At 47.0% G+C, this 11,586-nt stretch overlaps 1 protein-coding gene across 1 annotated transcript; it reads left to right on the forward strand.

The window, feature by feature from the left end:
• The first annotated feature begins 1,272 nt into the window (after positions 1 to 1,272).
• Positions 1,273 to 10,591, forward strand: HUS1 (HUS1 checkpoint clamp component). The gene is made up of 8 exons (XM_074145588.1): positions 1,273 to 1,349; positions 1,654 to 1,781; positions 3,070 to 3,246; positions 3,935 to 4,042; positions 4,958 to 5,032; positions 7,296 to 7,395; positions 7,746 to 7,877; positions 8,749 to 10,591. Exons 1-8 carry the CDS (start codon positions 1,298 to 1,300, stop codon positions 8,829 to 8,831), a joined length of 855 nt encoding a protein of 284 aa, XP_074001689.1. The 5' UTR covers positions 1,273 to 1,297; the 3' UTR covers positions 8,832 to 10,591.
• Positions 10,592 to 11,586: the final 995 nt, after the last annotated feature.

Here is an 11,586-nt window from a genome sequence, read left to right on the forward strand (position 1 = left end):
GTTCGCTGATGATACCAAACTGGGAGGGCTGGCTGACACTCCAGAGGGCTGTGCCACCATCCAGGGTGACCTGGACAGGCTGGAGAGCTGGGCAGAGAAGAACCTCATGAGGTTCAACAAGGGCAAGTGTGGGGTCCTGCACCTGGGGAGGAAGAACCCCAGGCACCAATAGAGGTTAGGGGTGGACCTGCTGGAAAGCAGTTCTGAGGAGAAGGATCTGGGAGTCCTGGTGGATAGCAAACTTTCCATGAGCCAGCAATGTGCCCTTGTGGCCAAGAGGGCCAATGGAATCCTGGGCTGCATAGGGAAGAGTGTGGCCAGTAGGTCGAGGGAGGTCATTCTCCCCCTCTCCTCTGCACTGGTGAGGCCACAACTGGAATACTGCGTCCAGTTCTGGGCTCCCCAGTTCAAGAGAGACAGGGAACTACTGGAGAGAGTCCAGCGAAGGGCAACTAAGATGATTGAGGGATCAGAGCATCTCCCTGATGAGGAAAGGCTGAGAGAGCTGGGGCTCTTTAGCCTGGAGAAGAGAAGGCTGAGGGGAGACCTTATCTATGTTTACAAGTACCTAAAGGGTGGGTTGAAGGAGGATGGAGCCGGACTCTTTTCAGTGGTTCCCAGCGACAGGACGAGGGGCAACGGGCACAAGCTGGAACATGGGAAGTTCCATTCAAATAGGAGGAAGAACGTCTTTCCAGTGAGGGTGCCAGAGCCCTGGAACAGGCTGCCCAGGGAGTCCCCTTCTCTGGAGATCTTCAAGCCCCGCCTGGATGCAGTCCTGAGTGATGTGCTCTGGGCAACCCTGCTTTGGCAGGGGAGTTGGACTGGATGATCTCTAGAGGTCCCTTCCAACCCTGACAATTCCCTGATTCCGTGGTTAGAGAGCTCTGCTTTCTTGCATGACCGCCGCTTTCCTCCCTCCCCATCGCCTCCTGCTGTGCACAGCGCCTCGCCTGTGGGCAGAGTCCGGGCCCGGCCCCTGCCCGGGGCTGACGGCTTCTGCTGCGAGGGGGCCCTTGGGTTTGAAGAGGAAATTTCCTCGAAACGTCGCGGCGGGGACCCCGTAACAGATATCTGGATATATACATACGTCCTGGGGGTGCCGAGAAGTTCTGCTCCGAGGTGAGCTCTGCGGCCCGGCCGCCGGCCCCCGCGCAGCAGGGAGCCCCGCAATGGCCCCTCCCAGAGCCGGGCCCTTCGCCCCGCGGCCGCTCTTCCTCTGACTGGCTCCCGCCCGGGCCCGCCCCCAGCCGTTCCGCTAGCGGCGGGCGGGGCCGGCGGCAGCCCGTGCGCCGCCATGCGATTTGGGGCTAAGATCGTGGATCTCGCTTGCCTCAACCACTTCAGCCGTGAGTTTGCCGGGGCGGAGCGGAGCGGGCCGGAGGGCGGCTGTGCCTGGGCGAGCGGACGGGGCCGCTGTTCCCGGGGAAAGGGAAGAGGGAGGGCCCGGGCGCCGGCGGGCGCGGAGGAGCCGCGGGCCCAGCGGCCTTTCCCGGGCGGAGGCAGCGTGAGGCGCTTTCCTTCGCCCCGAGGCGGTTGGGGGTTTCCGCGGCAGCTCCAGCGGCGTTTTTGGGGACTGAACGATTCTCCCCTGTCCCCTGGGACGAGATGTGTGAAACGCTTGCCGCCGTAACGGCCCCCTCCCTCCGCCAGGTGTAATTAACACGATCGCCAAGTTAGCCAAGACCTGCACCCTGCGCCTTACCGACAGCAAGCTGTACTTCATCCTCTCCGATAAAGTAGCGAACGGAGGCGTCAGTATGTGGTGTGAGCTGTGCCAGGTAAGCCCGGGGAAGTTCAGTAACCACGCTGGAAACCAGAGCACGCAGTGGGCTCTGCCGCCCGAGGTGTTTCTTGCCCACATAGCCCTCTCCTGAGGTGTGCCGGGTCGCACAAGGGTTGTCTGGGCACCGAAGGCTCTCCTTTTGCAGGACTACCCTTTAGTTGCACAGGCCTGGTGTTTCTGGCTGTCCCGCTTTGAAGTAAAACAAAACTAATTTTCTGTTCTGTGATTTTACATCTTAGCCAGGCCTCTTCTAACTCTCTGAAATTAACAGCATATTCTGCAGAAAACTGCTCGTTCTCAGAGCGATAAGACCAATGTTTGTGCTTCATGCCAAGGAACATGCAGAGAGGCTCTTGCTTGTCCTTATTGCTGTAACAACCAAGGGCAGCCACTTTCATTATTTGCCCCATTGGAGGGTCAGAAACAGAAAAGCGTAGAGGGGTCCCAGCTGTGGGGAGGAGGGGACAGGAGAGGTGACCCAAACCTGACCAACAGGGTATTCCATCCCATCTGCCCCATGCTCAGCATAAAAGCTGAGGGATCAAAGGGTCAGCTATCTTTCTTCGATGGCCGACATCTGAAGAGGACTCTGTTCATCTGCCTTTGATCCCGATCCGTGTGTTCCTGACTCCAGAGCTGGAACCCAGTTCTCATCCGTCACTGAGTGCAGTCTGGGACTTCCCCAGTGCCTGCCGGTGACGTGACTGTCATCCTGGGAGCTTGATACGGTTTTGTATATATTGTATCTATTTCATTATTTTCTTCTTTTTTTTTTTTTTATTTTAACATTAATTCTTCATTAAAGTAGTTTAGTTCAGTCTAAACTTCTACATCTCCTTATCTCTTCCTTTCCTCTCTTTTGGAGGGGGGGGGGAAAGGGCCATCTGTCAGTCTGGTTTTAGTAAATTTGGCCGAACCCACAACAGTGGCTAGACATCCCCTTTACCTTGGTTTTCACTTCAGTGTGTGCTAGCCCACAAGGGCCTGTCCAAAACTGGAGACAGGAAAGTGTAACTCACCTGACATACCTATGTTTTGAGGACTGATAGGTGTTAGGGGAGGATCTGAAATTAACAGAATTTAGCCTGAAGCATTGGGACCTCACCTTTACGCAGGCTGTCTTGGTTTCTGCAGGTGATGCCAGGCAGAAAAAAGCTTCCCATTGCACATATGCAGTTCTAAACTTAAGGCCTGATAGCTAAAACTTACCCCGCTCTTTGGTTTGGTTTGTTGTTTTTTCTTTCATTTGCTCCATTTTATTTCCCAACTTTCAAAAATTGCAGGGGAATTTCTTCGATGAATTTCAGATGGAAGGAGTGGCTGCAGAGCACAATGAAATCTATTTAGAGTTAGTGCCTGAGAACCTGTCAAGAGCATTAAAAACTGCCCAGAGTGCTAAGGCAGTGAAGATCAAGTTGACTAACAAACACTGTCCCTGTCTCAGAGTTGCTGTGGAGCTAGTAAGTGCAACCATGTTTTTATCTTCATTATTAAGAAAAAGCTCTTAAAATTAAGTGCTTTTCCTAAGATCAAATAGATGCTTTAGTAGTCCTTGGTGTAATTCTAGAAAACTAAATAAAGAAAAATCACGCCGTTTTCCTGGCCTTTCCATTTCACTAGCCTTTCCTTTTGTCATGGTTGGTAGCACACAGAACCAGCTTTGTATTTTCCAAAAGGCAAGGAAGAGGTGGAGGAAGAATGAGAGCTATGTGATTGAAACACCTCTTTCTAATGTCTACTTTTCTCCATTCCTTCATTCTCTAAATCTTCTGTGGATTATTGCCTTCTCATTGAAACCATTAAGTGAAGGAGTTTTCAGTGTAGTGTTTGGCTCTTTGTTTTGCTGCCATTCCACTTCAAACTGCTGTCTTCCGAATTTTTTTTGTCGTTAACACCTCTTCACTGATTCACCTGAAGCTGAAGCAGCTCTAAGGATAGCTTATAGATACTAATGGGTGATATTTCACCACCTCTTCCATATTCAAAAGGGACATCCGCTTACTAGCGGACCGATAGGCACCTGTGAAAAACTGGAACTGAGTGACTGGGGCACGCAGTTTTAGTATTTCCCAGAGTGGGTCTGAAAAACTTGAATTCAGAATGCAAGTCCTGTTTTTAACTACAAGAGCATCCTCTCTCTCCTTCAAGCCATCCTTATCAAGCAGCAGTAGGATTGTGACACATGACATTCCTGTGGGAGTTATTCCCAGAAGATTATGGAATGACTTCAGAGAGCCCAGTGTGCCAGATTTTGATGTAAGCTTCTGCTTTTTATATTCCCTACGGAAAGAGGAGGTTGCAAGTAGAATGCTATTGCTGCGGAGTATACTACCAGTGGGTTTTTTAGAGGAGGTGAAAGGAAAGAGGGAAGGCTGGAAGCTAGAGGTTTGGAGGGGGATGGGACATGGCTTCCATCTTGACAGGAGATTCCAGAACCTGTGAAAACAGAGCAGGTGGTTACCAGATGTTGCTGTGATATTCAGGGTGGAGGAAGGCTTGGAATGGCTTTAGGCAGGAGCACCTTCAAACCACCCAGGTTTAGACTTGTTTCAGCTGTATAGGTACCAATTGGCCCAAGTAACCTGTTGTTTGTTAAATTCTTGGCCTACCTGTCAGAGTTAGATATAGATGTGTTTCCTCCTTCCTTTTCGACTTTTAGCAGAGTTGCAAGGAAAGGTCTTTGTGTGAATGCCCTCCTATTTGAGGTTATGGGTGTCTGTTACCTCGATAGCTAAGAGTATTTAAGTTCTGAAGACATATGACTCAGTAGAAACTTGATGTATTTTGTTCCGTTATTTCAGATTTATACTGATGCAGTTCCAGAAATGATGGGGGAATCATGTTCTTTTGTTTCTGGCTATAGTAACTATTGACTGCTCAGTAACGCAGATGTGGGTTCATGTGAAAACCTGGTCTGCAAAAAACTGTCTCTGCTTCTTTTGAACACAGACTTGGGATACTATGTCTGAAGCAATTGCTAGAGCAGTGGCCTGTTGGTATAATGGGAAAGTCTTCCTCTGTTCCTGAGTTATTTGCTCATTTCAGTTAAATATTGTGTTACCTGCACTCATCTAAGTCTAAAATAAGATAGAATTGAAGGGAGAAATAAATGCATTGCATCCCGGTCCCACATGAAATATTTGTGCAAATGCAGTTCTTATGTCTTTCTAGGTCAGTATTTACCTACCAGTGCTGAAAACAATGAAGAGTGTTGTGGAGAGAATGAAGAATCTCAGCAATTCCATTGTAAGTTAAGGCACTTCAGGTGTGTGTCCTACAGACCTTATTTTATCTTGGACATAGCATGTTTCCCTGTTGCCCAAACTGGTGCCCCCATGTTACATCTTATTTTGGGATGGGTCAGGCATTGAACTAAAGGCACTTGAAGACTGTGTAAGGGCTGAAGAGAATGCTGGCGTTTACTTTAGGATTCACACTGAAGAGCTCATCCTGGGCTTCCCAGAAAGTGGTGCTCTTTGCACTGAATCCTTGAAAGAACATGACATTGTTCTTGTGTTGCTACAAGCCACTTTTTATAGTTGGGGAGCCCAGAACTGGACACAGTATTCCAGTTGTGGCCTCAGCAGTGCAGAACATAGGGGGAGAGTGACCTCCCTCGACCTACTGGCCACACTCTTCCCTATGCAGCCCAGGATTCCATTGGCCCTCTTGGCCACAGGGGCACATTGCTGGCTCATGGAAAGTTTGCTATCCACCAGGACTCCCAGATCCTTCTCCTCAGTAGTGCTTTCCAGCAGGTCCACCCCTATTGGTGCCTGGGGTTCTTCCTCCCCAGGTGCAGGACCCCACACTTGCCCTTGTTGAACCTCATGAGGTTCTTCTCTGCCCAGCTCTCCAGCCTGTCCAGGTCACGCTGGATGGTGGCACAGCCCTCTGGAGTGTCAGCCAGCCCTCCCAGTTTGGTATCATCAGCGAACTTGCTGAGGATACACTCGGTCCCCTCGTCCAGTTTGTTGACGAATATGTTGAACAAGACTGGGCTGAGTCTTGACTCCTGGGGGACACCGCTGGTTACAGGCCTCTGATTTGACCCTGCTCCATTAATCACAACCCTCTGAGTTCTGTCACACAGCCAGCTCTCAATCCACCTCACTGCCCCCTCATCTAGCCCAGACTTCCTCAGTTTCCTAGTGAGGATGTTATGGGAGACAGTGTCAAAAGCCTTGCTGAAGTCAAAGTAGATGACATCTGCTGCTCTCCCCTCCTCCAGCCGTCCAGTTATAACGTCATAGAAGGCTATCAGATTGGTCAAGCATGATTTACCCTTGGTAAATCCGTGTTGACCACTTCCAATAACTTCCTGTTCTTTAAGATGTTTGGAGATGACATCCAGAACAAGTCTCTCCATTATTTTCCCAGGGACAGAGGCGAGACTAATTGGCCTGTGGTTCCCTGGGCCCTCCTTCTTGCCCTTTTTGAAGACTGGTGTGATATTTGCCTTCCTTCAGTCCTCAGGCACTTCTCCTGTTCTCCATGACCTTTCAAAAATGATGGAGAGTGGCTCAGCAATAACCTCTGCCAGCTCTCTCAGCACTCGTGGGTGCATCCCATCAAGGGCCCATAGCTCTACGGGAGGAGGCAGACTACATGCATCTTCTACATGCTTTTCTCTGATTAGAGAACAAAAACATCAAGTGTCACCATTAAATACTTGTGCTAGATGCATCCTGGAGTAAAGCTGGTGAAGATAAGTGCTGCAAAAAGGACTTAGAAGCTCTTTCAGTTACTACTTTGCCAGTGTTTGGGAGCATTCATTTGTGGGCATCTCCCATTCTCTGGGAGGTTCTGGTTGTGATATGAGCCTCTTTTGAAATTATTGAGAGTTCTAGTCACAGAAATCAAGTGCTTAGCTGTGATTTAGGAATCCTCTGATCTGCTTGGGATTTTTGTAAGATCATATATGGTCTTCTTCTGGTGGGACACTTTGTCAGGATGGAATTTGAAAGCTTTTCAGCACTTTTCCAGGATTTCTAGCAGTTCAAACTCCTGCTTGGAGTTACTGCTCTGGTGCAGCTGTTGTCTGCTTTTAAGTCTTGGAAAGCAACACTGCAACTGCAGGTCAACTCTTTGTGCATCACATTTTCTGTGTGTGGACTGTGTAGGTTTCTTTCTGTTTGTTGAAAAGCTGGATGGAAATGCAGGAAAACTTGCATTTCTCCAGCTTCAGTCTGTCATTTCTAAAGCCTTTTCCTCAGCACGTGAACTTCCCAAAGCCAGTACTTGTTCTAAAAGTACTGGAGAGCAATTGAATTTCTTTCTTTTTATAATTTCAGGGAGGTTGGTCTAAGGTAATTCATACAGGAATGATGAGAAATGCATTTTTACCTGAACATTCAAATGTTCAAACCATGTTCAAAAAGTATGGTCGATCTGTGAAGGCACTGAAGTTCTTCTGGAAGCTTGTATTTGAACGAAGCTGCACTTTATTCTTCTGTAATTCTGCAGTGTGAAAGTGACTTGCCTAAAATTGAGCTTGATTGTGTTGCAGGTGATTGAAGCAAACTTGAGAGGAGAAATGAACTTGAAAATAGAAACCGACTTAGTATCTGTAACAACACATTTTAAAGACTTGGGAAATCCTCCCTGGGGTAAGTTTCCCTGTTTGTTGCCTCTTGTGTCTCTCCTAACTCATTGCTTAAGTCTGATGCTGATAACAGTACTTACCTTCTGTTAGTCCTTACAGATAGCATCAAGTACTTTCAAGTCTTTAAATGAAACCTTAAAAAGAAAAGTAGCCAGTGGCTGTTCCATGTTTGTGGGGGAGTCTCTTCCAGTGTCCTTGACAACTGTAGGAAAACTGGGCTTTGTCTTCCTTGCACTGCTGTTTCTGAAAAACAATGTGTGAGTTACAGCTGTTCAGTGATTATCAGGTGTGTCCTTACAGGTGTCGAAACTCCCTCTGATGTTTTGATTAAGTGTTGTGTTCTTATGCTTTTAGCATCAGACGATGGATATCAAAGTTCTGCTCAAGGCAGAGATCTGGAAAGCATGGCTGAGGCACGCATAGACATCAAGAAGCTGCAGCAGCTGCTTGCTGGACAGCAGGTCAATCCCACAAAAGCATTGTGCAGTAAGTTCAACAGCTCTGCTTGCGAACTCCAGTTAAGGAGGGATGTTTGCCATACTTGTAGTTTCAGCAAAACAGAATATCTTCTCTTTTGTCTGTTTGAAACATGACTATTTTTACTGTACCTGAGGACTTCTAATATTTCTATTTTTAGGCAGCAAGCTTCAGGCCTTAGGCCTGAAAAAAACATTTAAAAAATGAAGCCAGGTCCTTTTATAACTATCAAGTTGAATACTCAGACTGGCTAATCATGAGTGTCGTCTTGTTGTCTTTGTTTTAAAGTTATTATTTTTTATTATTATTTTGAGGTATTATTTTTTTGAAAGACTGAAAACAAAGCCCCTAGTTTCTACCAGAGAAACTGGGATTTACTGACATGTTTGTTTTGGTTTTGTTTCTCGGATGCTTTCTTACATTCAGCACCAAATTGATTGTAGTAAACAAAATGCTTTTTATGCAGCCTGTGTTTCTAACCATAGAATTGATACGTTCTTTCTAACAGAAGGATATGCAGGGTTTTATATCCTATTTTGATAATGCTGTATGCTCTTCCCAAGAACATCTGTTATGGTTTAGTGCAGATCCTAAGAATTTCCCAAGGAAGATTTTTAATGCGTGGATATAGCGTTATAGGCCTATACTTTACCTGTTTCCTATTTGGTATCAGTTTTCATAGACTCTTTAGTAGAGCTTCATAGGCCCTCAAGGACTTAAATATTACAGGATGATATGTCTAGTCATCCTTCTGTCAGAAGCGGTAGAAGTATTGTATTCTTACAGTGGCATTCTGTAGAAGATGTAATTTTAAAGTATTTTTCCTGCTTTAAACTGGATTTGTGTTTTTGTTTTGTTTTGGTTTTTTTTCTCTTTACAGATATTGTAAGTAAAAGAATTGTCCACTTCATCTTGCTCCATGAGGATGTTTCACTTCAGTATTTTATTCCAGCACTTGCCTGAATGTTTCGGAATGCATTTTCCAGCCTGAGGCCTTTTCCATGAAGTCTGAAAACTTTCATGGGTTGTTGCAATACTCTCATGTTATATGCTGTTAGATGCAGCCATCAGGTGGACATTATTCCCCGTATTTATGAAATTATTCAAAATATCTCTTCATCCAGAAGGTCATTTTTGTGAAGAGTTACATGCTATGAAAGACACAACACTGGGGAGCTGGCGTATCTGACCGTTAAGGGGAGAAAAACTGAAATTTGTATGTGCTTTTGGGATGCTTTGAGCTGTGGGGAAGGCAACGTAGTATTTTTTTTTTCCTCGTCAACGAACATACAGGTAAAATCGACCTCTGGAGCTGCTGCTAGGTGTATTCGGTATTGGACAATGCAGCTCTAAGTTAAGGGATCTCTGAGCACGCTGTCATACCTCCATGAGGCAGGAGAGCCCTCTGGAGGGTTGACAGATTGGTATTTGCCCGGGCAGGTAAGCACAGCCCTCCTGAAGTAGTACTGGATTGACTTCTGTTCCAGCAGTGGTGTAAATGGACTTGATGCTGCTGCATGTTGTGCAGCAGAAACGCGTCTGAGGCAGAGGAGCTTCCCGTGGCTGCCAGCATGTAACAGATGTAATACCATCCTGTGTTGGAGCACCAGCAATTCAGCAGCGTCTCTTTGTACCTGGTTGTGCCTTTTGATCTGACTTGCTCCAGCAGACCTCGGTAGTTCTGTTAGTGCTTGAACTGATGTGTCTAGCTCTTGGCCTGGGAGGATGAGATAAACAGTCTGAATTACGTTGTTAATGTGGGCAGTGAAGGTCTCTATGCACAGAATGAATATCGTATGAGGGCATGTGTGAACACAGCAATTAGAGTGAAATAAAGGGCAGGTTACCTGTGGGTCACATTTTGTCCCCTTTCCAGATGGTAAGCTTTGTACAACCTGTGTTGTCATGGCATCACACGTGGTGAGATTATATCTAAACTCTGATGCTGAGCAGCCAAGAGCATGGCTAAGTCTCACTGACAGGAGTACTGCCCTTGGCTTCTGCTTCCTCTTTACCTTCTGAGATCTTTTCCTCTTTATTCCGTGTGTGACTATTTGTTATCCAGCCATGAGCCATATAGCCTTTGGTGTTCCACAGGGTTTTGAGTATCTTGTGAAGCTTTCTCGTTTAGAAATAGTGAGTGAGTCTTTGCTGCCCTATAGGACTGGGAGTTTCTGCTAGACTAACTCTTGTGGTCAGTAGTGTTGGTTTTGTTGTTTTGTTGGGTTTTTTTCCAAGGGGCATTGAAGTTAAGGGAGCAATTAATCTTCCTGTTCTTGCAGATTCAAATGGTCGAGAGAAGGCTGAAGGAGAGGCGGTGGCCTGGGGATGTGTAGGTTTTGTTGCCTCCTTCCACCATTTCTATCAGACTAACCAGGAAGCATCTTTGAAATCCCGTTAGTTTTCACAGGCAACTGCAATTAACCATCAGTCTGTGTAAGATGAAAAGAGCTGTGAACCAGGTTACAGCAGTTGCGTGGTAAGTGGTACATATTCCTGGGTTTTCTGCTGAGAAGAAGGGAAGAACTGTCAGAGTACAATACAGAGTATGCACTGTAAAACTAGGCTTTGAAGTCTTTGGAGTTTCTCCTTTGAAAAATGTGTTGTGTAAAACCTGATGGAAATGACTTTTTCTGGTATAGCATAAGAACTAGTAGTAGTGGCCTCTGGGCTATGCTGAGTCTATGGTTGCTTTTTTAAAAAAAAAAGAAGTTATAATTGCCAGAAGATGTGTTGTGGCTTTTTTTAATAAAAAGTAGATAAAAGTGGGAGGAATGCTGGTACAGGCCAGGAGTATGCAGTGAGATGTCCGTTCATATTCTGGAGGGGAAGAGACTAGGCAGACCAACAGAGGGTGAAATCTGTCTGGCCTTCCCACCTAAATACAGCACAAGGATTACAGCTCGGCCTTGCCGTCCAGTTGACGCATACGTGCTGATCAGAGAGAAGATAATACTTATTCAGGTTTAAATCTGCTGTCATCTGTGAATCCAGTTGTCAGAGCCCTGAGGGCAGTATTGGGCCTTAACAGCCCCGAGCAGCCTCACCAGGGATCCCTACCCACCGCTGTCCATGAGCCTGCACATCCTGTTTCAGCGCAGGCTGTGGCATCCCGCACTCCCCTGAGCAGTGTGGTAGGTGGGCCTGGGCCCAGACCTATTCCTGAACTGATGTTTGAATTTCCTGGATTGGCTTTGGATGGTAGCTGTTGCCCTCACCACCTGGTTCTGCTCGCCTGGTTTAGGTTCTGTGGGCCTGTGCCCCAGCTGCAGGAGGGCTGCCTAGACTGCACTGTTCCCACCCTCTGCTCCTGGCTCCTCCTGGCTCCTGGAGCAGTCTTGCTCTTGCTGCTCCTTAACACCAATAGAAATATTTCTTGTTAACAGCCCTAGCTGGTTTCATGTAACGAACCAATTTTTCTATGCCAGAAAACTTGTGGTTTAAGCCACCAAGACAAAACAGTTACAAGCCACTGGTGGGACTACAAAATAGCTGTAAGACCATCCAGCACTTTGTTGTCTTAACGGACATTTCTGTTATGTGATGTTAGGAGTGGCCACCGCCACATCCTCTTCCTCCTCTTCACCCGGCAGAGACAGGTCACGAATGTAGGCACGTGCACAACGGCCTCTGGGTTCACAAGCACATACGCATTTGTAGATCCCTCAAGTACCGGCACTGCCTGCCTCCTACCCTTGCCCAGATCCTGGCCCTCTTC

The sequence above is a fragment of the Numenius arquata genome, chromosome 3, assembly GCF_964106895.1.
Source record: "Numenius arquata chromosome 3, bNumArq3.hap1.1, whole genome shotgun sequence".
NCBI classification, from domain to species: domain Eukaryota; kingdom Metazoa; phylum Chordata; class Aves; order Charadriiformes; family Scolopacidae; genus Numenius; species Numenius arquata.